General features: G+C 33.9%; 2 protein-coding genes and 1 long non-coding RNA gene across 3 annotated transcripts in view; 1 reads left to right on the top strand and 2 right to left on the bottom strand.

Annotated features, from left to right (window-relative positions):
• The window catches only part of LOC127872462 (uncharacterized), a 41,850-nt gene extending 26,336 nt beyond the window's left edge, over nt 1-15,514 (top strand). The window contains exons 11-17 of the mRNA XM_052415795.1: nt 1,837-2,086; nt 2,724-2,900; nt 3,951-4,125; nt 5,514-5,654; nt 10,080-10,144; nt 10,350-10,424; nt 11,184-15,514. Of these exons, the coding sequence (XP_052271755.1) occupies nt 1,837-2,086; nt 2,724-2,900; nt 3,951-4,125; nt 5,514-5,654; nt 10,080-10,144; nt 10,350-10,424; nt 11,184-11,307 (1,007 nt within the window). The 3' untranslated portion in view covers nt 11,308-15,514. The remainder of the gene's footprint in view (nt 1-1,836; nt 2,087-2,723; nt 2,901-3,950; nt 4,126-5,513; nt 5,655-10,079; nt 10,145-10,349; nt 10,425-11,183) is intronic.
• Nucleotides 15,515-17,388: 1,874 nt separating this feature from the next.
• Nucleotides 17,389-27,497, bottom strand: part of LOC127870737 (uncharacterized) — a 60,312-nt gene continuing 50,203 nt past the window's right edge. Inside the window, exons 4-5 of the mRNA XM_052413178.1 lie at nt 26,044-26,181; nt 17,389-25,538 (exon numbers count right to left, since the gene is read on the bottom strand). Coding sequence (XP_052269138.1) covers nt 25,180-25,538; nt 26,044-26,181 — 497 coding nt within the window. The 3' untranslated portion in view covers nt 17,389-25,179. The remainder of the gene's footprint in view (nt 25,539-26,043; nt 26,182-27,497) is intronic.
• LOC127870738 (uncharacterized) overlaps nt 17,389-27,497 on the bottom strand; it is a 49,091-nt gene continuing 38,982 nt past the window's right edge. Inside the window, exon 7 of the long non-coding RNA XR_008044897.1 lies at nt 17,389-20,272. This is a non-coding gene — a long non-coding RNA (uncharacterized LOC127870738). The remainder of the gene's footprint in view (nt 20,273-27,497) is intronic.

The raw sequence follows: 27,497 nt of genomic DNA, 5'->3' as shown, positions 1-27,497 counted from the left end.
ACAGACGGTGGTTACCGTATATATTGCTGAATGAAAGAATCATAAACAAAGCAAGAAGTTACACTCAAAATCTCATAATCTTAATGATTATAATACACATATTAATGTACAAATAATTTATAAATTTAATATATACAGCTTATATATAAAATAATAAATGATGCACTTTATATTGTGTAAATTATAATTTAGACTTTACATACTCACCAGTTCCAAATAGTTTATCATAAATGATTATAGCTAGTAATAATGATAAAATAATAAAAACTGAATAGCTATATTTTATTGAGATGTTTTTATTATATACAATTGACAAATTAAATTAAACTAACCAGTTCCACAAAGCCGATGCTGCCAACGTTCACAAACGTCGCGGACCCGATACCGTATATACGTATGTACTGACGCTATATATTATAAAATGTAAATACCATCAGTTATAACAAAAAAAAGGTTTGTATTCCTCAGTTAACGCTTCTATAGAGGTCCGTTTCTCGAATGAAACTTATTTAAAAAAATATAAAGGGATTACTTACCAGATTTACAGTGTCTGTGTGGCCATCTATTACATTCATCGCACATAATGGCCTTACACTCATCGGAAACAATATGTCCACAAACAACACAAACACAGTCCCTATCTTCCTCATCCATGATGAAGCAGATTAATTAAACAAAACACTTTTAAATTATAATCCACGATAAACAATAAATGAAATTAAGTCCAAGACACGAAACACAGAGTCCGTATTTAGTTTGAAGATATTAATGATTAATGATTAAAGCCAATCTGCAAAGCCTTTATATAGTAATTTGGGGATTTACTCATATAAAAGTGAGAAAAACATACTCCTTTAACTTCAAAGTGGATCATACCTTTAATTGGTTAAGTCATCATGCGATGTTTACAATCAAACATTTTATCAAAGAAAATGCCGACAACTTCCGCGCGTGTCATTTTAGATGCACGACAAACAAATTGTTTAACAAATCGCCGACAGTCCTGTTGTCATAAAGGTGTTATTAGTCAACATTTTATCAAACAAAACGCCGACAAACACGTCCTTTATAATTATACACGTGTGAAAAATGATGAACCTGTCTACTTTTGAAAAAAAACATTTTTTTTGTATAACCTTAATCTATATTCATATCAAAAACATACACAAAAACATATTTCACGTCTTTGATATATATAAATAATTTTTAGGAGGGTATGTGTTGACCAATTCAGGTACGAGTTGACTAGTGGGGGTACGAGTTGACCGAAAATCGGGTACGAGTTTACCAAATCGGGTACAAGTTGACCGAAGGTACAAGTTGACTTAGGTACGAGTTGACTAGCTCCCCTTCAATATTGCAAAAGTTATCGCAAAACTTTAACAAATGGTTAAAGTTTTTGGACAAAATGACAGACAGGCCAAAAACAATATGCCCCCGATCATTCAATCCAGGGGCATAAAAAAAAGGTCACATGATAGGGAAAGATCTAGAGTGAAATAGCAAGATATTGCGTGCTTCTCCTCCTCCCCCATTCTTCCCAACTGGAATGGTCAGCACAAAATTGTTCATTCTTTTACTTTAACACATTTTTTAATGTTCAATGGTATATGTAAATATTTTGCTAAAGAACTTCATTTGCTGGTGCTAGAATAAGAAATGTATTGTATTTAGCAATTTATTTGAAAATATCACCATAGTAAACCACTTTTCCTCTGTCTTTTTTAAGCAACACCTTGAACCTTAAATATTTTTTTAAGTTTTGTAATTTATCATTATTTTCTTTCATTTCATTGTCAACAGTGCGATTATGTTTCTGTTTTCTCTTTTTTGCAGAGTTCACACATAGCATCATCATGCTAAACTTCATTGATGAACGACTGAAGATATTACTTGGCATTGCTGCGTCCCTAGGTCTCAAGTATGCTGTTACTGCCCTTATGAGACGACAGCGCGATGAATTGTTTGAGCTGGTGGGGGTTGTAGAGCAGCTTGTGTGCTACCCGGTGAAATCCTGTCAGGGTTTTGAAGTACAGGAGGCTGAGTGCACACATGATGGCTTACAGGTGTTGGGGATCACAGACAGGTGAGTGCAGGTATTATGAATAACAGACAGTTGAGTGTTTTTGTTATGAATCATAGACATGTACGATCGTCAGGGGATAAGGTCTTCAGGATCTTATTCTGGTGAGTACAGGTGTTTGGGATCACATACAGGTGAGAGCATGTTTAGGATTCACTGTCAGGTGAATGGAGGTCTTGTTGACACAGACAGGTGAGTTAAATTGTTAGGAATCAAGGACAGGTGAATACAGGTGTTAAGGATTGTACACAGATGAGAGCATGTGTAAGGAATGGAAGCCAGGTGAATGCAGCTTGTATAGATCAGAGGCAGCAGAATGCAGATGTTGAGGATAACATATAGGTGAGTGCAGGTGTTATGAATAACTGACAGGTGAATGCATGTGTTAAGGATCTCAAGCAGGAAAGCTCAGATCAGTTGTACGGAATCACAAATAGATAAACTTATTGCAGGTGTTAGGGATTAAATAACGATTTAAAGCAAAGGGAAAGTATTAAAGACTAAAGTCAGGTTCTATCTTCATGGAGTCTGGTCATCCATTTTTCAATTAATTTGGATTTCTCTCTTGTGGGAATTACCAAAGTGTTTAGAACATGAATGAATTATATATATATATATATATTATATGTATATATTTTAGACATTACTTGGTTACAAGAGCAAATGGAAGGTTCATGTCCCAACGACAGAACCCCAAGATGGTTTTCATATCTGTGTCAATCAAACCAGAAGGGGTGGAACTACAAGCACCTGGTACCAGTCCTTTGATATTGCCACGGCTTACGTCTAAATCTGGACATGTTGTCCAGCAAGTCAAGTAAGTTCTACTTCCCACGGCTTTGATATTTGGTATGACAAATCAGATAATGGTCCTTTAAAAAAACACAAATAATTATGTCCTTGGGGTGGAAACTTGGCATGCCCAAGGAGTAACTTGATGTATTTATGTTTAAATTAAACGAATTTGTGTGTGTACAGATAGTTATTATTTGGTATTTAACATCACTGAGTACCGGTAATCACATAATTATAATAATCATGTACAATGTTTGATTATATCATGCCCTTGGGGTCAAAACTGAAAATTTCCCATAGGTCTTATGATTAATAATTGAAATACATGAATTCTGTAGCATTCTTACTTAAATAATGATCTTTAAATTAACAATGCTCACTGCTTTAGTATTTGGTATTTTAGATATGAAAGTGGTCATCCACAATGAGTGTTCAAATCATGCCCCTAGTGTCTCAAATGGCTAAGGCCCATGGCCACATAATTAACATTGAGATGTATAGTTAAATGAGTGAAGAGCGTCATTTAAAGAACAAAGCCAAGTGTTGTAATATTGTGCACGTAACATCAAATAGGGTCCTGTACTTAGTTTGTTCAAATCATGTCCTTAGGCTCAAAATTGGACCCTGATTGTGGGTGTGGGAGTGAAATGTTTTTATATAAATATAAGGGAAAAAACTACTTTAAAACCACAAAGCACACAGCTTTGATATCTGGTATGATATGATTGTTTTCGTCAACAAATTGTTTTCATCAACAAAATTTATTCAAATCTGACCCTGGGTTTGAAACTGGCCAGGCCCCATAACCAAAACTAGGGTCATCTTGGCCCTCGTTTTAAAATACACTAAACAAATGTGAATGTGATTTACAGTACAGGCACACAAATCTGGACCAAACTAGATTCATTTATTAATGTTGGATTATAGAGAAAACTAAAGTGCCTGAGAAAAAGGGGGGCCCAGGCCCATGACCGACTTACCATATTTTGAACACCGCAAAATAAAGGATCCCAATAAAGTGGATCTGCAGTGTAGGAATGAATTTAATGCCCTTTGTATTTACTTCCTACAGTCTTTGGGAAATTATGCGCGAGGCCATTGACTGTGGTGAGGAGGCAGCCCGGTGGGTGTCAGACTTCCTGGGAGAAGAGGGTCTGCGTGTCGTGTGCCAAACACACGACCTCAAGAAAACCACCCTTAAATGTGCCAAGAAACCGTGGCCAACCAAAGCCGTGGACACGGATTCAGTATGTAGGGTTGTTGATCATTTATTAAATGCAACTTTATGTTCTGCTAAACCATTATACATGTGTATTTCATTGTTATGAAATTGTGCGTATTTTTTGTCTAAACAATTATACTATTCTGTGGATGTGTTAATTTGTCAATTTTCGATTTTCGAAAAAAAATTAATTTGTATTGGTATTTTTTTATTTGTTTGTTATTTGTGTCCCCAAAAAATCTTCGTTGAAATTGAAGGTCACTTGAGTCACTTGCAGGAGGCATGTTTATCTCATGCTTTGTTATAAGGTGATAGTAACTGGCCTTTTTGCATCCCAGTTAACTAGTTCATTGTTTTGATTAGTTGATAAGTGGAGCGAATTACCATTAACAAGTGTTTGAAGCATCACAGCTAATTTTGAATGAGTCTTTAATTTTCATTTCCAATCAATTCCAAACTGAGGACAATTTCAATACGTGTTTATCACACATCGTCATCTTTTAATTGCATTTATTGTCTTCAATCTGCTGTGTTTTGGCTGTTTATAATATGGAACTTACCGGTATATTGTATAATTATATATTGTGTTCAATATACAGTGTAATGCACTTTGCTTTTGTGTCATATCTGGATTTTGAAACCGATGCAGGATGTATGAGTGAGATATGTTGGATACTTATTCTTCATGTCTAACGTTATATGTTCTTTTAAACATTTTACATAATTATTTGTTACAAACTTAAATTCATAGATCGGTCTAATAACAAAATAAACAAAAATTAAGTTGCAGCAAATAATAATCTTTTCGCAGAATTATAGCTTGTCCCTTTTCCTGCCTTGATGGTTAGGGCGCTGACAATTAGCATCTCCTACAGAAAATCGTTCATCTCGTCCCAAGACTACAATGTTTATTTTTTCTGCAATAATGTTTTCCACATAATGCCAAAAAATAAAGCTATATTTGCTCAAAATATAAGGACATAATAAAATAGACAAATAAGTAAGACTTAACTGAATCTGACTGACTCTCAGACATAATAGCCTTCAAGCCAGTTTTGAATCCCAAATTTCCAAACTTCAGGTGGGCAATGTAACCATGCCTTGAAATGGGAGTTTTTTCATTGTGAAACCTCAAAGTTCCTACAAAACGTACAGAAATAGACATAAACAGAGCATTATTGGGGTTTGAAAGTTTTCTGAAATCAAATATAACAACAGTCATATTCAACCCTTATATTGCCCCATTTAAAATCATACCAAGGTATTTTTCATTTGATATTGTTATATCTGCAGTTTAAAGGTATATTTGCCATCTATATTAATTGTAATCAGTGAAAAAAATATTTTTTTTGCATCATGTACTTAATCCAGTCCAGTTGTATGTTGTAAAAGAGAATTAAACCCCTTTCACAGACAGGGTTTGCAGACTTGGCCACATATTTGTTGGTAACTTCCCCATCACTGGAGGCTTTAAACAAGCATTTGAGCACACCGTTGGACAGCCGAACCTTCCGGCCTAACATACTGATCAGCGGAACAGACGCCTTTGAGGAGGTAACTGAATGTCATAACCTGAAAATAAACTGCATGCTGTGAGATAAGCTGCATTAAAAAAACATAAAAAATTATCTCGCATCTTTTGTATTGGAAGGAAGAGTGTAATAACTGGTCTTGTGCTAAATACCTTTGATAGATTTGTTCTAGAAAAGAGCAAAGATCTGTTATTTAATTAAAATGTATATGTTAAAGAGCAATTACTCCCTGAACAAAATTATCAGAAAGACTGTGAATTATGGCTGTGTTGTCCTACTAAAAATGCTGGATTTAAAGGTTTTTTTTGTTTAAATTTGTAGATTCTAAGATCTCTCGCAAAAACACATGTTTGTTTTTTAGCAAGAATTATGAGTTTTGCAATTTTTTATCATCCGTTCTTGTGTGCTAGCTAACAGTATTTTTTATGTTTTGTTGTATGACTGAACAGATGCTAGAAATTAATAAATAAAAATTAAATCATTACAAAAATATATACTTCAGGTAAATATTCATAGCAAAATATCGCATTTGAATTTTAATAGTGATTTTCTTTAAAAACAAAATTAATAACAAAACACTTATATTATAAATCAATATATGTATAAGTTTATACCGTTTAATGTCAACAGACCTTCAATATGAACCAGGAACTGTAGACTTTAAGTACTATATCGTCGCTGTTCTTCGAAAACCGCGTAAGTCAAATTTGGCGCAAATTGTTATTTGTTTTTATTAGAACGGCTGGTTCACGGGTCATTTTCTGCGAAAATACTGGATTTAATATCCAATTGGAAGGCATAGTTATGAGCACGTGAGAAAATCCTGAACACTCATTGGTGCACTAATTGTTTCTGCAAAAAAAGTCAATTTTTCCAACTTTTCAAAAAAAAAATTTAAATATTTTTTGAAGTTGTAAAATATATTAATTTAGATAGTCTATGTCAAAATGGGCATACTTTTTATTTATGACAATATAACGGCCTGTAGTTGTTATTTTAATTCTAAAAATGGACTTACGCACTTTTCTCTTTAATATTTTGTTCCTTTTTTAGACTATCTAAATAAGTATATTTGAAAATGTTTTTTTGCCTATTGAAAAGTTGTAAAAACTGACTTACGCGGTTTTCGAAGAACAGCGACGATATGCATTTAAAAAGATTGATTATGTTTTCCAATACAAATTTATTGAAACCGCTCCTTTGTATATTTATATAGCTTGATTTAAGAGCATTTACCATACTGCTTTTATGTAACAGTTCTGTCCTATGCTGCTTTTATGTTAAAGTTCAGTCTTTTCCCCTGGTGGTTTTAGAACAGCAGTACTAATGTGCCTTAACTTCCAAATCAATATCCCTGCAACACATGATTTTCCGATCTTATCGCCTAAATGCTTAAAAATTTACAAATTAATTGATACATTTTTTTTGTAATTCATGAAATGTTGTGTTTTAATAGATCCAAAGAAGTGTAGATTTGATTTTGATTTAGAACTTTAGCAATTTAATTTCAACAACAATGTGCCCCCCCCTCTCCTGCTGCGTTGCATGGCCGTTGTGCTTGGCCAATTCCTGGGGAAATTCCCGGAGTTATATCAGATTCTGCTTTCATGTAAGAAATATGTCCCTTCTGCTTATTTGTAAAATTGTCTTCCCATGCTGCTTTCTTGTAGAGTTGCCTCCCATGCTGCTGTTTTCTTTCAAGGATTTATGGGAAGAGATATTGATAGGTGAAGACGTTAGCATGAGATGTTAAGATGCTAGAGCTAGGTAAATGTGTCTTATTTAAGATTCATTGTTCATGAAAATGTACGGAATTTTCATGTTTCTAATATATTGTCTAGGCATTTGGAGAAAAGTTAAGAGGGAAATGATTTCGGCATTGTTGATCAAAACTTGTGTAACTTGTTGTAACAACATAGCAATCTTATGGGAACAATTAAGTAACTTATGGGAATGAATATTGTTATTCTTGGGAAAAACATAGCAAACTTAAGGGAACAATATAGAAACTCGTGGTAATGACATAGCTAACTTATGGGAACAATATAGAAACTCGTGGTAATGACATAGCTAACTTATGGGAACAATATAGAAACTCGTGGTAATGACATAGCTAACTTATGGGAATAATAATAGAAACTCGTGGTAATGACATAGCTAACTTATGGGAACAATATAGAAACTCGTGGTAATGACATAGCTAACTTATGGGAACAATATAGAAACTCGTGGTAATGACATAGCTAACTTATGGGAACAATATAGAAACTCGTGGTAATGACATAGCAAACTTATGGGAACAATATAGAAACTCGTGGTAATGACATAGCTAACTTATGGGAACAATATAGAAACTCGTGGTAATGACATAGCTAACTTATGGGAACAATATAGAAACTTGTGGTAATGACATAGCTAACTTATGTGAACAATATAGAAACTCGTGGTAATGACATAGCTAACTTATGGGAACAATATAGAAACTCATGGTAATGACATAGCTAACTTATGGGAACAATATAGAAACTCGTGGTAATGACATAGCTAACTTATGGGAACAATATAGAAACTTGTGGTAATGACATAGCTAACTTATGGGATCAATATAGAAACTCGTGGTAATGACATAGCTAACTTATGGGAACAATATAGAAACTCGTGGTAATGACATAGCTAACTTATGGGAACAATATAGAAACTCGTGGTAATGACATAGCAAACTTATGGGAACAATATAGAAACTCGTGGTAATGACATAGCTAACTTATGGGAACAATATAGAAACTCGTGGTAATGACATAGCTAACTTATGGGAACAATATAGAAACTCGTGGTAATGACATAGCTAACTTATGGGAACAATATAGAAACTTGTGGTAATGACATAGCTAACTTATGGGAACAATATAGAAACTCGTGGTAATGACATAGCTAACTTATGGGAACAATATAGAAACTCGTGGTAATGACATAGCTAACTTATGGGAACAATATAGAAACTTGTGGTAATGACATAGCTAACTTATGGGGACAGTATTGCAACTCTTGGGAACAACATAACAAACTTAGAGGAGCAATATAGTTATGCGTGGGAATGACATTGCATACTTGCGGGAAACAATGAAAGTTACATAGATAACTTTTGGGAACAATATAGCAACTCGTCGAAACAAGATGCATAATCCACCAATCAGAAAAAAAAGCATAAACAAGTGGGAATTGGTCAGATTGATTATGATATCATTAGAAATTATGTGTGGCGCTTTGTATTGCCATTTTTAAACATGGATTAAACAATATGTAGTTTGATTGATTAATAGTAACCATGCGATAATTATTTAATTACCATGACTTTGTAAGATGCTGCCATGAGTTATCATTCCCAAGAGTAACTCAGTCTTTGACACATCTACTTCCAAGTTCCCATGACTTACTTATTTGTTACCACAACTTACTAACTATTAAGTTATCTTGTCCCTATGACTTTTAATGCCCCCAAAGGAGGGCATATAGTGTTCGCACTGTCCGTCTGTCCGTCACACTTTGCGTTTAGGTTTTGAAAAATGCTCATAACTTCTATGTCACTTCAGATGTAACCTTCATATTTGGTATGAAGTTTAGGTTTCAAAATCTGCGTTTAGGTTTCGAAAAATGCTCATAACTTCTATGTCTCTTAAGATGTAACCTTCTTATTTGGTATGCATGTGTATATGAACAAGGCCTTTCCATACGTAAACATTTTTTTACCCCTTTGACCTTGAACTTAGGGTCCGCGTTTAGGTTTCGCAATCTGCGTTTAGGTTTTGAAAAATGCTCATAACCTATATCAAAGCATTTTTCGGGAGCATATGTCATCCTACGGAGACTGCTCTTGTTAAGTTGGGGAAACTAGCAACTAAGTCATGGAAACAGGTAACTCAGTCGTGGTTACAATACATATTAACATTCAAGCAGCCTGGTCAGGATCGAGCTACTCTTTCCGCTATATTTTATTTTATCTACATAGTTTGTGTGGTCTCATTAGCAGATAGGGTAATACTTACCGGACTGCGCACATGTGCAGGCTAGTATGCAGCTACGCTGGCTGGATTTGGCATTAGACTCATTTTTGCATGACGTTGCTCAGATATGGTTAGTGACTCCTTTTCATTGCTTTATCCATTCCAGAGTCTCTCTATAGCTTATGATGGTCTTTGTCTGTTATTTTGGCAGTTTCACACAGTAAAAACTCAGCAAAAAAAACAGCATGAAAATACAAACAGGCATTTTAGACTGAGTGTTCATAGATTTATATGGATAGGGTGGAAAGTTTTAGTAAATAGGAATTCTGCATTCATCCTAAGTTTGGTTTGTGTCCATACCTTTAGGACAATTGGTTGTTAAATTATGAAAATATTGGTAGAAATTTTGCATGTTTCACCAAATTTCATTGTGTCCATTTATATAGGATGACTGGGAAGAGGTGCTTATCGGGGACTCTGTGAGAATGAGATGTCTGTCAGCCTGTGACAGGTAAACATGTCATGTCAATGATTTCATGCCAAACGTCAATCACAAACCTTTCATGTTTGCAATAAAATTGCAATAGTTTATAATCTATGTATACTTCTACAACCCTATTACTTGTAATATAAAAAATAAAAATATTGAATTAAAAAAGGAGAGTTTTACTGTAAATCTTTAATACGTTTGCTACTGCGTTTGTGTGTGTGTTCAGGTGCTTGTTGACCACAGTTGACCCAGACAAAGGAGAGAGGAGACCAGATGGGGAGCCACTGACCACTCTCAGGAAGTAGGGCAAGATTTATATTGACGGCATATTTGTTGATATGTAGAAGTGTTTTTACTTACCTGTGCACAATGTGCTCATTATGACCCATTGTGCTAATCAGATGCCCTGTGTTGTGCATCATGCAGTGTTAAGTTCTTTACCACTCTAAGGTCCACATTTTCATTCAATCTTTATGAAACTTGGTCAGAATGTTCCTCTTTAGAATATTTAGGCTGAGTAGGTTAGGAGGTCAAATCTTGTTACATGTACCACTCTATTAGCCACATTTATGAATAAGTCTTTTTATGAAGCTTGGTCAGAATAATGTTCTTGACCATATTTAGGCCTAGTTTAAGTCTGGGTCAAAATGTCCAAATATCAGGTCACCGTAATCTCAGAAAAACCTTTTTACCACTCTAAAGAAGCTGCATTCATGACTCAATCTTGACAAAACTTGGTCAGAATGTTCATCATGGCATTGTGAGTGGGATCAGAAACTAGGTCACCATGTCAAGCCTTTGACAATTGGTGTACTTTGAATTCAAGTAAGTATCTCATGGCCTACATAAATTTATTTTGTGTGTTTTCCTCCATCATTCATTAACATTAAAATGTCTTTTGTATGGATTGCTTTTAAACGATTTTTTTTATTACATTATTTTGAAACTCTGCCTATTTTACCCTAAACATCGCTTTTTAAAATTGACAAATTATAGTTTGTGTTTTGTTTCTATTTATAAGTTAGGAATAAATACCAGACCATGTTGATTGTTTCCTCAGGATCCGGTCTATTCCGCCTTACGGGGACCACAATGCATGCGTTTTTGGCATTAACGCAGCCCCAGACATGTTTGGAACAGTGAGAGTGGGTGACCCAGTCTACGCCATAAAGACGTCCAAATAAGCCACATCAACGTTTGACGACAAAAAACGCCATGCTCCATTAAATGCAAATTTATGAGGAATAGAGATGTATGGTCATAGGATGGTCATTAAGAACTTTGCTAACAGCTACAAAAAGGAATGCAATAGCTTATATAACAGTTAAAATGAGAAACAGATTGACCTTTATAACACTGTGTTGGCACTATTTGTGCTCAAAGAAATGCAAATAGGCCATCTTTTTTTCCAAGTTAAAACAAAAATTGTTATGCTTTTTGTTTTGTGTTGCATAAAGAATGACAGGTTACTGCCTGACAGTTATGTAATATATCAGGCGAGGCTTAAAATAAAAATTAATGGCGAGGCTTGCCGAACCATTATTTTATTGGTGCCAACCCTGATTCATTACAAAACGATAAGGCAGTAATCTGTTTTTCTGTTGATCATACCTCTATGTCCCACATTTTGTAAGAATTTGTGAAAAATAAACACTACGACGCTGCATATATTTCGGGAATATATATGCTTTTTTAGCTCACCTGAGCACAACGTGCTCATGGTGAGTTTTGTGATCGTCTTTTGTTCGTCGTTCGTTGTCCGTTGTGCGACATCAATATTTGCCTTGTTCACTCTCTAGAGGCCACATTTATTGTCCAATCTTCATGAAATTTGGTCAGGAGATTGGTTTCAATTATATCTTGGAAGAGTTTGAAAATGGTTACATTTGCTTGAATAACATGGACGCCAAGGGGCGGGGCATTTTTCCTTATATGTCTTTATAAGGCTATAGTAAAATCTTGTTAACACTCTAGAGGCCACATTTATAGTCCGATCTTCATGAAACTCGGTCAGAAGATTCATCCCAATAATATCTTGGACTAGTTCAAAAATGATGCCGGTTGGTGGAAAACATGGCCACCACAGGGGCGGGGCTATTTTCCTTATATGGCTATAGTAAAACCTTGTTAACACTCTAGAGGTCACATTTATTTTCTGATCATCATGAAACTTGGTCAGAAGATTTGTCCTAATGATATCTTGGACGAGTTCGAAAATGGTTTTGGTTGCTTTAAAAACATGGCCACCAGGGGCGGGGCATTTTTCCTTATATGGCTATATATGGCTATAGTAAAACCTTGTTAACACTTTAGAGGCCACATTTATTGTCCAATCTTCATGAAATTTGGTCAGAAGATTGGTCTCAATAATATCTTGGATGAGTTCGAAAATAATTATGTTTGCTTGAAAAAAATGGCTTCCAAGGGGCGGGGCATTTTTCGTTATATGGCTATAGTAAAATCTTGTTAACACTCTAGAGGCCCGTTTACTGTCCGATCTTCATGAAACTTGGTCAGAAGATTCATCCCGATAATATCTTGGATGAGTTCAAAAATGATGCCTGTTGGTTGAAAAACATGGCTGCCAAGGGGCGGGGCATTTTTCCTTATATGGCTATAGTAAAACCTTGTTAACACTCTAGAGGCCACATTTATTTTCCAATCTTTGTGAAACTTGGTCAGAAGATTTTGTCCCAATAATATCTTGTTATCTCAGGAGAGCGACTTTGGGCCTTTCAGGCCCTCTTGTCATGTTTAATGCGTTAATGATGACGTCATGAGAACTCGCGCTTAATATATGTAAAATAAGTTTTTTTGCTGTTTATGTTGCTTTTTGTATATAAAATTTATAACATCTCGGTATCAAGTTGTTTGTTTTGTTAGTCCCCTACCGGTTTCATCGGAGGGGACTTATGGTTTTCGCTCTGTGTGTCTGTGAGTCTGTCAAACTTTTCTGGATCCTGCGATAACTTTAAAAGTTCTTAATATTTTTTCATGAAACTTTGATCATGGATAGATGGCAATATGGACATTATGCACGTCATTTCATTTTGTTCCTACGTATACAATTCTGTTTGCTATGGCAACAAAAAGACTAGAAATACTGCTGAAAATGGTGGTTTTCAAGATCCTGCGATAACTTTAAATGTTCTTAATATTTTTTCACGAAACTTGGAACATGGATAGATGGCAAAAATTATGGTTGCTATGGCAACAAATAAAATAAATATTCTAAGTGGTGGAATTTCTGACAATGGTGGAGCCGGTAAGGGACTTTTATTGCTTGGTAATAGTCTTGTTGAATCTGATTCTATTTCACTCAATATGATGACTTAATAGGTCATTGCAAGTATTATGAACTACCTCCAAACATTGACTGATAAAAAAAACCTCCTGTTGAACTGATATAAAACAATATATCATGCAACTTTATATGAGACAGATATCAATGTAGCGGTAGGATAAAAAAATATGAAAAATTAAAAACAATCAAAACTGTTCATTATTTTGGTCATGGTTTTATTTGATTTTCATTATATTTCTTATGATAATTTTTCATGGTTAACATTTTAAGTTCCAATTCTGCTTTGACCAATCAGTGCATGTGATTTTTCAAGGATCTTTGTCTCAGATTAAAGACGGACATGTATCAGAAGTATGTATTCAATAGAATCATGATTATGTAAACATGATAAATACAAAATGAAAGTGTTTCACAACAGTTGTCACAGATTTTTGTTTTGCCTTTTTTCTTTAATGTAAAAACAGTTGTGATTATATGGACAATGCCATGATACAAATGATTTTATGAGCTTATGGCAAATGCATGTATATTAAAGGCTGTTAAACATTTGATGGATTAAATATTTTTCACTTATTTAGAAATGATAACAATCATGCATTCTTTCTAAAATGCAGGTTTGAAAGTGGATGTTTAAAGATTGCCATGAGAAATATTTTGAAAAGATCTTTAATTGTTGAGACATACATCTATCTCACAACATGCTCTGAAAAACAGATGGCCTCTGTAGACCACAACTTAAAGCTTCATAAAAGCTGTGCTGATTCTTGGATAAATATATAATTAGCTCTGCTGTTTTCAGAGAAAACCCAAGGTATTGTCATAGCCAGCTAGCCGTCAGCCTTGCTAAAACCTTAACATTGGCTCTAAAATCGAAGTGCTTCCACCTACAACATTGAAACTTCATATGTAGCTGCACCTTGATGAGTTCTACACACCTCTCTCATTTTTGGGTCACTAGGTCAAAGGTCAAGGTCACTGTGACTGTAATATTTTTCTGACAAGCTTTCATTTATTCAAAACTGCACCCGCAGCCGAGCGTTGGCACCCGCTATGCGGTGCTCTTGTTCTATCGTGTGATGATAGTGATAATGTATTTCAGTACGAGTCAATATTTAAATCAATTCTTAAAATATATACCAGATTTAGAAAGTTATTATTTTTTAAAATGCAATTATAGGTTTAATGTTAAAATACAAATAATTAAGACAGTCTACGTTAAAAATGGCAATGCAACTGTAATAATTTACATATTTTTTTTCTATCTGCTATCCACAGTTTGCTATGTTCGATAGCTTTACAAAAAAAAACATATTAGATCACGCACTTGTATTGTATGTTTGTTACACATAAGATTTTACCACAGTACTTGTATTTATTCAATCCATGTGGTCCATAATTTTGTCGAAGTATATGTACTTTTTCAATGTATTATGTTTTCAGTGTATACATATAACCAGTTTGGTTTTGGGGTTTATTTAAATACGTGTATTTGTACTGTGTTTTGTTTGTTTTTGTTAGACAAATATAAATCTTTGACTTAACATCATGGTTTATAAGTCCATGAGGAAAAATCTTGAGTTCTGATACAATGGAGGGCATTGCCCTGAGGGCATTGAAGTTCCCGAGTTGTTTGTTAGTCACAATTCATAAATCAAAGAGTTATTGACAAATAAATAAAATTAATGCACAAATAACAATGTAGTTTAATTGTTACGTTATTGAATACATACCTGCAATTGAAATGTGAACTATATTTTACACAGATTTGCATCGTTTCTAGACATCTGTTTGGGTAATTTCACAACTGTTATTGCGATCTTTGTTTTAAGTTAGATGATAGTTTCTTATGAGATAGATTTTACCATATTACACTAAGTCAGTTGTTCAATACAGTATCACTTGCAATTGGTCTGTATGTACTTGTATGATCATTTATGCAGGTGTACAAGTACATGTACTTTACTGTGTTTTTACTGTGCCTAAACCTTAAGTAATTAGAAAGGAAATGTCATGTTATTTAGTTTATGGTGTGGTAATCAGTATTTTTTTATAAAAATATGGATTTTTCTATTAAATAAAAAAATGTAGATGCTTTGTTTTCTTTATGGATACAACATTGTATTCATTTAAATACAGAATTATTAAAGTGTGTTAATGATGTGGTGCACCTAAATTAGATTCCATCAGCACTTTCAGAATCCTATTGCAAGCATAAAGGAACTAGGCATTATATGAGTAGCATGTCAACATGAGCACCCTTATATTGCATATGGTATGGTATATTGCATATAACTGCATCATGGTGTGGAGTGAACAAACAGCTGAAAAGGGGCCATACGTGGTGATACTTTGGATTATTTCCTGTGGTGAATATACATGGTGCTGGTATTACGTTCTTGAACAGTCTATTTCTTGGCATATGAACATGCTGTAGATTTACCTCTGACCTTTAAGTATGAACATGACATTGAAGGTAGCCACATGGTTCTCAGACACATACTTTTGAAACTGTGTGCCATGTGATTCTAAAACTGTTGAGTTATAGACAACTATTTCTTGACATAGTCCTATATCTTGACATTTAAATTAAAGTTTTGACCTTGTCAGTGTAAGTGACCACATGGTGCATTTATGTCAAAACTCTCGGTAATCATTTGTTTAAGCTCTATAACGCTCAAAATCAACGAACATTTCGTTAAGTATTTCATAAAATAAATTTATACCTTAACAATCAGTGTTCCTTATAGCAATAGCCAAAATTTCAACGCTAGATGTGGAATGATTACATAGATTTTTGTAGATACAAAATGTTCGTTTTTATTTATTTGTGGCCACAATTAATTCCCGCAAATATATCTATTCATACGACACACGAACACAATTATTGTGTTCATGTGCGTATGAATAGATATGCAAAACAATAATAAAAGCAAGCATTTTGTATCTACAAACATCTATTTTACCAGACCACATCTGACGTTGAAATTTCAGCAATTGCTATAAGGAACATTGATTTTTAATTGGTCAAGTTTTTGTACGAAATTTTCGTTGATTTTGAATAGTAATGTTACTTTAACATTATTTGTTAAAGGGTCCCGCTATCTAACAGACAGGCCCTCAATTAAGTCTTTATTTTAACCTCATAGCCCCTTATTTAAACCTCATAGTTTGACCTCAAAGGTTGGCACATGGTTCTTGCCTGGAACACACCATCTCATATACCGTAGTAAAACATATTTAAAATACTTTAATGCATGCTCAGCTTAACCCTTTACACTGCTACGCAAGAGACAGAATGACCAGCAGCGAAATTTCCCGATTTATATACCAGTAAACTGCCATTATTACCTATGTAGTGACACTAATTAGTTATTTCTTAAGTGTTAAAAACAAACCCTGCCGTGTGTTAACAACATTGTCACTAATCAACAGTTTTAATTCACGCTTCACCATAATATATGGTGTAAATACAAGCGAGAACCGCTTTTTTGCTTATGTTTGCGAATTTTCAGATTAAAACATGTCAGTTAGTGATCATGCTCCTCGGATTTTTGGGAGCCATAGCCGAAGCGCGATATATTGGACCGCGCAATATACCGGTTTGCGATATATCTGCGTTTCAGTGTACTTATTTTCAATCATTTTAAGTACATTTGAAAGTTAAATTTAATTGAAGACCTTTCTGACTGTATTTAAGTTTTAAAGGCTTCTTTTCCAACCCATAGATACTGGCGAGCAGCAAACAGCATAAAACCTGAACAGACTGTGAGTTATTCACAGGCTGTTCTGGTTTATGCTGTTAGAATATAGCCATAAGTGGGAAAGGGTTATATAGCTGACCAGAGCTATTATTTTACAATACCGTGCTTCATTTTGACATTACGCCTCCAAGTCTAACCTTGAATTGCAATACAGAGCTTCCAACCTAACACAAGTGTGGTAAAACAAAACAAACTCACACTTTCTAATAACATTTTTATAAAACTTGCCTAATAAAAACAATACCAAATAAACTGTATACACACATATCGACCTAGACATTTTATTAAATACACACAGACCAGGAAAAGTAAACAGTCCTCTACTGCTTTAAACGACATACGTCTACATAATTTAAAGAACAACATCTGACACAGTATGTGATCTAAGTAAAAAGAAACAGCGTTTTTCTTATATTTATCTTAACTATATGAACTCATATCAATATTTGTTCTCCTTATAAAGGTAGACTTTGTATTGCCGATTTATTTATTTATACCTTCAATTTTATCTTACACCAAAATGACAGTTTAAGACATTGTAAAACATGACTACGTGTCAATAGTGTTCCTTACACTCAAACAAATACAAGAAAATAATATATCTTATAAAAAAATCAAGACCCTGCGAGCTACAAAAAGTTGCTTTAGATGCATACAAAAACAGAGTCACAAACGTTTGTAAATTGTCCTATCACAGTTTAAAGAAAATCAGGTGAGGTTCTTCTCCGATGAACATTTATACTTTGGCTGTAAACAAATTTGTAAAGCTCTATATAGACTAAAAGTGAACTGGCCTAAAGAAAAAAATATACAGGTGTAGATCTAATAAAACATAAACTTTCTTACTAATAATATAATTCTTTACATGTTTGGCTGTTTATCAAAATCAAATATTGTTTGTTATTTTATTGTTGTTGTTTTGTTCTGATAAGAATGAAAAAAGCTGCTTCTTGTATAACATAATTTCAGTATACATAAATTATATAAAAATTCATTAAAACATGATAGTCTGAATTATATGTTACACTTTGTATACTGTTTACATAGTTTGATATAGTAATTAAGTAGGAATAACATTGACGGGATATATCAGCCTAATAATAGATTTGGGCCATCCTCTGTGAAAAGGGGTTTAATGCATGAGCGAAAAGTATCGTCCCAGTTCTGTGCCGCCTGCACAGGCTATTAAGGGACGATACTTTCCGCTTTTATGATATTTTTCGTTTGAAGGAAGTCCCTTCTTAGCAAAACTCAATTTTATACAGAAAGTGTCGTCCCTGAGTAGCCTGTGCAGAATGCACAGGCTAATCTGGGAAGACACCTTACGCACATGCATTAAACCCCCTTTTCGAAGAGTGTGGCTCAATTAAATATGGCATATTTGGTATTAAGTTCTATTACAAGGAAATAACATCATACTGTCTACAATAAGATTCTACTTACAACTATGTATTGCACTTATACATATTATAAATAAAAAATAATATAAAACAACTGAGTACAAATAACATTATAATATATATATCTGTAACATAATTATAAATATCTGTAGCAACTTCAAAAGTACAAATTCAATATCAATCTACCAGTAAATTTTGTTTCATCAGATAATGTCTTACTTAAAGTGAATATAATGTATAAACTCTTTGAAATCTTTTTATTTGTTCACACCTCAAGCAAATAAAGTAAATGTTTTTGTGTGCATTATTTTTATATGTTGAAGTTTAAACATCATATCTTTTTTCTTGCTGTCACACAATAATAATTTTATAGAAGAATTTTGTGGGAAAACTTGGCTAAATGTTATTTTTGTCAAGTCTTATCCTGAATAAGCCTGTGCCGTCAGGAACTGTATAACTTTCTGTTTCAATCAAATCGCTTAACCCACCGTAGACAGAAATAATGCCTGCGCAGACTTTGTAGGCTTATAAAGGACAACACAATACCCATAAAGCCAGGTTTTTCAATGGAAAACATCATACATTATGGCATGACATGCATGTATCTAATATATAAACAATGTCACAAAGAGTTTTTACTTTGGTTTATCACAAAATCATGAGGCGTTACATCAAGTACTTTACATAGAAAGCATAATGTCTAGTAATGCCATGTTATTGAGGACAATCAGAGAATCTAAGTGGGTTAATATCTAAACTGATAAACAAAACTTCAAAGTTTGTTCTGTCAGTGTTGAAATAAACATAATATTAAACAAGACAAACAGTGTTGTTTTTTCAATTAAACAATATATAGAAAAAAAATGTAAACATATACTTTTAGGTTGTTACATTTTCCATGTTTGTTGTGTTTTTTGCAACAATGACCTGTTAAAAATCACTGTAAATCTTTCACCGGAGCAATATTGATTTGACAAGAGGCTTTTCTACTTGTAAGAAATACTGTGGTTCATGCTTTTGATATGGACTATATTTCAATTTTAATAAGATTACTGTCAAAATTATATTTAATGATCACATTTATCATAAAGATGATTACAAAAATACCAGAAATAGTTCAAAAGTGATACATTATTTAGAATGTAAATAAAACTAATAAACAAGGGCTGTTTGTAAAACATGCATGCCCCCCATATGGGCTGTCAGTTGTAGTGGTAGCCATTGTGTGAATACGTTTTTGTCACTGTGACCTTGACCTTTGACCTAGTGACCTGAAAATCAATAGGGGTCATCTGCCAGTCATGATCAATGTACCTATGAAGTTTCATGATCCTTGGCATAAGCGCTCTCGAGTTATCATCAGGAAACCATTTTACTGTTTCGAGTCACTGTCACCTTGACCTTTGACCTAGTGATCTGAAAATTATTAGGGGTTATCTGCCAGTCATGATCAATGTACCTATGAAGTTTCATGATCCTAGGCGTAAGCATTCTTGAGTTATCATCCGGAAACCATTTAACTATTTTGAGTCACTTTGACCTTGACCTTGTGACCTGAAAATCAATAGGGGTCATCTGCCAGTAATTCTCAATGTACCTATGAAGTTTCATGATCCTAGGCCAAATCATTCTTGAGTTATCATCTGGAAAACATTTTACTGTTTCGAGTCACTGTGACCTTGACCTTTGACCAAGTGACCTGAAAATCAATAGGGGTTATCTGCCAGTCATTATCAATGTTCCTATGAAGTTTCCTGATCCTAGGCGTAAGCATTCTTGAGTTATCATCCAGAAACCATTTAACTGTTTCAAGTCATTGTGACCTTGACCTTTGACCAAGTGACCTGAAAATCAATAGGGGTCATCTGCCAGTCATGATCCTAGGCTTAAGCGTTCTTGAGTTATCATCCGGAAACCATCTCGTGGATGGACCGACAGACCGAGGGACAGACGGACCGACATGTGCAAAACAACATACCCCCTCTTCTTCGAAGGGGGGCATAAAAATACATGTAAAAATAAAGACATACATGACACATATAAATATCTATACATGACTAGAAATGTGCAATTTGTGCAATTAAAATATGTCTGAGTACATTATTCAACATAATCCAGTATCATTTAAAGATAAGTGATTATGCTGAAGTTAATACAATAAAATTAAAAATTGTGTATATCTAGAGTATTAAAAACAACAGCTTATGCATTTTGTAATTACTTGTCCACAGATTTGTGTTGTTTTTTTTAATATAATAAAATTGACATTTTCCATGTTTGTTATGTTTTTGCAACAATTATTAACACAAAATAACTGTGAGGTTTGAAAAAGAGACAGTTTAAAAAAGTTATAATCAAGAAAAATATATAATATAATTATGAGCGCGTCCTGGGGTTCAAACCTGGGACCTCTAATTGCAGAAGCTAATTTAGGCGCTAAAATTCAACCACATAGATTTGGGATAAGGACGGTATTTTAAATGCTATGTAGATAGTACACAATATCTGACAAATCATTAATGAAAACATTACAAACCCTTTTTCGTCTTTCTGATTTAGAATTTTGATATTCAATCCACAGAGATATATTTGTCACTTTTTTTCTTAGTCACAAGCGTTTTTTTGCTTGTTTATTATCATGCATCCATACTTTTATGAATCTATGCCAATTTTGTACATTTGCCTATTGTTGAATAAATCCATTTAAATTGTGATTATTGTTCAAAACTGAACACAAAATCATTACTTGATAGTTTTTTTGTAATCAAGGATACGATGTTGCCATTCTTAATAACATGGGTTCCAGACATCATATCTGAATCATAAAATATGTTACAACAGATATCGCAAAGTACCAGGTCCATGCCAATACCTTGACAATCGTCAAGCATGAATTTGATTTTGCATTACTTTTACCTATAGACACCAGTCCTCAGTTCTGTAATAATCACGTTAAGTCTGATTAATTGAGTATGATAAAATGACATATGAACTGGACAGATTGAGGCATAATTACTTTCTCATGTGTTATTATTAACATGATTTATGTCCTATATTTTGTAACAGCTCTGTATAAAGACACACTTACATTACATCTATTAGGTAGAATTGTCTAGTTTAATATAGATCTATACATGAAGAAAACTTCAGATCAATTTAGACATCGTAAGTTCAGATCTACTAGGCCAACTTAAGGGTCATTCGCTATTTAGATTTCTTTTTAACCAGGTTTTCTTTGCATCTATGAAGAAGTATTTTATGTGAATACAATTTTTTCTGTGAACAAAATGAAAACTAGCATAACAAATATTTAATGACGATATGTTCAAATTTAAATCTGTGGCAGGCTAGATAACAAACAAACATACTACATTAATTTTCATACAATAAAGGGGTGTCTTTGTATTGCAACAGTTACAAAACGATAGTAAACAATGAAATTATGATATACTATTTACACTAACTATGGAGAAAACAATGAGCAAAAGCTTAGGACATGAGCTAAACACACAAACAAACATCAATACACAGTTTGAGTACCAGTTCTGAGATTTTTGTTTCGTGTGACACTTAGTGAACATTTGTCAGATCATTTCTTATTTACAGATTCAATTTGTTTGTAGGAATTCAATATCTATGATTCCAGATCAGTAAATAGTAGGCGTAGCCTAAATAAATAAAAAATTAAACCATGCATCAAATTGCATGCCATATATCAATATTTAATTGTAATTCATACACACACTACTTTATGTGCTGAGTTATCAGACTTAAGAAGATGCATTACAACAGTGCTTGATTGTCGATTGACACTCCAGCCAAGAGTGTCTGACATCACATGACTTTTAGGAACTGTCCAATGGGATTTGCGTTGTAAAACAAGAAAGTGTGATTGGTGAAGAAGTTATTACACATTTGTATGTGCTGTCTATTGGGACTTGCACCCTTGCACTATAGTATGTCACAGCTTGATTGGTAAACATGATATTATTCATTTGCAGCACCCTTTGACCTAAATATGTTTGATCTTGATAAAGAAATAACAAACTATGGTCAAAGTGAGCATCATCTATATTATGTTACCATTATTGCCATTATGAAAGAAATTTTACTTTCAAATCTTCTGCATATTATTAATTAAGTCATATATATATATATTACCCTGATAACTCACATTAGTACACATAAATGAACACTTACAGAATAACGCAAAGCACTTACCTGTCATTGCTCTTTGTAAACAGTAACCTTAGCCCAAATCTTAAATTTCCAAAGAAATATTTAAAAAAGATGTCTTATTACAAACTTTCATACACTTTTGGCAATATTTTGACATTACATGAGCAAGTTCTTTATTGAAAATACTTGTACTGTATACAATTAACAATTAATGCAACATTAAGCAACAATATTCAATCAAGTACAAACATATTTATGTATCTGACATTTTGATTGAGGTACAATGAACAACTTAAGTTTGATTTTCCTTTTGTTTTTTGCATCTGCCTTCCAAAGTTTACTGGACTGTCAAATATATTTCTTATAATAGCTACATGCACATAGTAATCCATTTTTTATTTTTTTTTGCAATTATTTAACAAACTTCACCATGTAAATGTTTGACCTTCAGCCTTCATCATGGCCTTGTTTTTTGCCATATGGGTGACATGCCTCCCACATGGTGAACATTGGTGGCAAATTACTTTAAAAATGCAGGATGAATGATGCAGTTAAAGTGCAAACAAATTCAACCTTTGACTTTTAATTGCCACCTTGACGTTTGAAATAGGGAGACACTTGTTTTAAATGACACACAGTCTCAAAATGATGACCATTTGTGTTAAAAAACATTTTTCTGCATGATGAATGATAAAGTGACAGTGAAAACAAGCTGTGTTATGACACAATTTAACATTTGACCCTCATTAAAGCATGAAGAATTTAGTGATAGTATGGGCCAAATTATTTAAATCTTAATTGAACATTTGATCTCTATATGTGATCCTGACCTTAGAGGTAAGACGATGAGTGCTATATGTGACAAGCCGAGTCCACATCCTCAATGGTGGTGATGTGTGAGAAGTTATTTTGAAATTGATACATTACAAAGTTACATGGCAAATTAGCTGATTTATGGCCAAATGTGATATTTAGACCTCTTAAGTTTTACCTTGACCTTTGAGACAGGAACCATTTTTGGTTATCTGCAACATGCTGTCTATAAATGCAGGTGATTTGTGGTAAGTGATTATGAAATTGCACAATTATTTGAGAAGTTATAGTCGAGAAAAGTTGGTTTTGCCAGCAATTGGAATATGTGTGTTCCTTTGAGGTAGAGGGTTTTAATTCTTACATGTCACATGTCATTTTAAGATTGCAAATATTTGCAGTAATTTTTAAATTGCAAGATGAATGTCAGATTTACAGTTCTAACAATCTCTGACACATATTCATGGACACATTAGCACATTCACTCAACCATTGTGACTGCAATGTTCTGATTTCCACAAGCGTTCTCCAAAAAGATCAATAGAACAATTCTTGTTAATGAAGGTGATGCATTCACAGAAGTTGTTGGCTGTTAATATGTCAATATGCTGTACAACAGAGGATGTCAACACCTTACTCTCTACATTTATTTCAATAAATCTGTATCTTAAGATTGAAAGTGCTAGTATTCCAAGGACAAACATATTTTTTTCAATTTAGTAAATTAAACTATTATCTAAAACCACAGCAATTTTTACAACACTGTGCATTATATTATTTCTCAGTTACCAAAATCAGCAAAAGCCTATAAATCTGGATAGGTAAATTTTAAATAGAGCTCAATTTATTTGTCAATTAAGGTCTGCCATATATTACATTACTATGTTGAAAGTAATTGTACTATATAGGCAAATTTCTTAGATTTACATAGGCGGTTGATACCATTATTTTGCTCTCAATCAATACTACAAGAAATTGTGCTTGAAAATTGGCCAAACTGCTGATTTCAATAAATGAAAAATATTTGTGTAACCCTTTCCCATTCAGAAGCAACATAAAAATGGCTATATGCAACCAGCATAAAACCAGACCAGCCCTCAAGTAACTTGTATGTTGTTCAGGTTTTATGCTGTTTGTTGCTCATCAGTATCTAAGGGTTGCACAACTTGAATCTAGTGAAAAGTCTTTAATTATTTTTCTTGCTCTTAATGAATAAAATGCAGGATATTTGTTGGATTTGGTGGAATATCGATTATAATTCACGAGTGATCATAGAACATATATTTGTCCTATGATCACGAGTGCATTAAAATAGATATTCCACAAGATCAAACAAATTTTCTTTGTATGCTTACAAATGATTATTTTTGTAATTTTGCTGAACTAATGACATTGTAATGTCGTGCAAAACGATGCAATTTCACAGTTCAACAGTGAAAATTATCCATAATTTCCGCTGTTAATTTTAACTGTTTGAAACACTGAAATATCTTTTTTAATTCACTGACATTCCTCTATAAACCACCGGAAAGCATAAAATAAATAAGAAATATTGCTTGAATTGACAAAAGTGCTAGTTTCAGTACATGAAAAACCATTTTTCTAATCACTATCACTGGAGTCTGTATCTGACTGAGCCAGCCGCGGGTCGCGCTCCTCTTCCTCAGGCTCTGGTTGTATAGAGAGCCGGGCCGCCTCCTTGTAAACGGTACCTATGGCCATGAGTTCAGGGTACTCCTCCAGATGCTCGATCTCAAGGCGGTACTCGTAGCGGGCAAAAGATCGAACCCATTTTTCTGGTGGGTTAGGGTTGGTGGTCGCTATGCTCCGGATCTGAGACTGGGACACTGTGCTGCAAGGCATCGTGAAGGAAACGTGGGTGTGGGTCTCATAGGATTGTGGGATATCGTCGTGGGGGCCAAGCTCCACTTTGAGTCTGAACAGATGGCTCGTATATGCACCTGAAAGAAATCCGAAAACGATGAGAATTTAATGTTGGTTTGGTGAGTCTGGTATATTGCATATTGGATTGATTAAATTAACCTTCATGGATGGGCAGACATCAATTTGTGGTATTTAGGTAAAGAAAGAAATGTTTGTAGTTTCATTATTCAAAATTGTGTACACTGTTGTTTGAACAAATGGATTTGAGCAAGATTTTCAGATTCCACCCACAAAATTTGAAACTAAAATTAAACAACCACTATTAAAAAAGGAACCCTCCAACTTCCTTTTATATTGAATTTTGGAGGTTCTGTTGTCATGGCAAAGAGGATATGTAGCAATCAAGAGGTTCCCATGGGTTTGATTACCACATGGCAGGGATCTCAATATTTCCTCAAACGACACAGAGTTTCAATTCTTCCCAAGAAATGGACTCCAGAGTGTCTAAATAACTTCCATCATTTGATACAATCCAGCAAAAGTAAAAAAGTTTGAACCCAGTGTTTCACTGCTACTACTAACCTTGATTTCTAATTGGCAGTCGTGGAATGCGCCACACTATGGCTCGGTAGACGTGTTCGTATTTTGCCGTGCCCACATCTGCCTCCATGAGAGCCTGGTTGGTCGAACCTTGCGCCATCAAGGTCAGTCGCTCTAAACCTACAGGAATAACATATGACATTTCATGCTAGGCAGTGAATTATACAAGAGGGTCATGAAGCGCTCACCAGACTACATCCCTTGTTGAAGACTTGACCTTGTGACCATGTTTTTAATCCCATATTTCAACTTGGTTCAGATTATGTCTAGATAATCAATATGGTTCAAATAGTGGTTACAATATTTGGCTTAGTCAACAACATGGTGATCTGTATTTTTTTAACACACTCAGATTTGATATAAGCTTACATATTCTTAAGATAGATATAGTCAATGTTTTGTCAAGACCCTGTCATAAACACAGCCTCTTAGTTGACAACAAGGCTTTTTTATAACATCTAACCAGGTGACCTGGTTTCTGGACAAACATGAACCAGATTCATATGTGTCTAGATAGTATCAAGATAAACACCGTTACTAAGTTTCATCAAGATAGAGTAATAACATATTTAATATGGCCTTATGAGTGGTTATAAGGTCTTTTCAAAATTTGACCTAGAGACTTAATTTATGCATACATTAACCAAATTCAAAATCAGCCAAAATATTGTTAAGATAAACATTCTGACCAGGTTTTACCAATATTAAATGAAAAATGTTGCTCTAGAGTGTTAATGTGCTAAAAGTTGGTTTTCTAAGATTTGTCTCTGTGATATTAATTTTTTTTGCTTTTCTCACAGACTCAAACTCATCCAGGATAATTATTTTCTACAATAAACAATCTCAATGAAGTTCATGATTGAATCATAAATGTGTTTTTTAGAGGGATCGCAAGGTTTTTTGAAATTTGATCATGCCCAAATATTTTAGGCATTATGATTTCCCTTTGGAAAATTCCAAAATCAACCCTATTATTTTGTTAGAAGGTTTTGCTACTTAATCAATAAGAATGCGTATATAATAGAACAATTCAAAACACTTGGTCTCTTGCGGCACAATTTAAATATCAGATGTAACAGACTTCAACAATTACGATTCAAAAAGCCATTATTGTTGAACATCAATGAAACAATTTTGCCAGAATCAACTAGACATAGTCCCGTCTGATATCATAGCTTTGGAAAAGGGCATAGACAGTTCAGTTTTAAGACCTTTTGTCCCAACAATGCAATGTTAACTGCACTTCCGATAACTATAGTTCACATACCTAAGAAATGTAAAGTTGATACAGCCTATAGTTTGCAAAGGTTTGCCACATTAAAAATGTAAAAGTTCTATAAAAACACATGGAAATAAACATTTCGAATCAAGAGTTATGGTTCTTGATGATTGCATAACCACTAAATGAGATCTATTTACCTATGAAGTTTCGAGTT

This window comes from Dreissena polymorpha, chromosome 3 (genome assembly GCF_020536995.1).
Source record: "Dreissena polymorpha isolate Duluth1 chromosome 3, UMN_Dpol_1.0, whole genome shotgun sequence".
NCBI classification, from domain to species: Eukaryota; Metazoa; Mollusca; class Bivalvia; order Myida; family Dreissenidae; genus Dreissena; species Dreissena polymorpha.
This window is presented reverse-complemented; position numbering and strand designations above follow the sequence as displayed.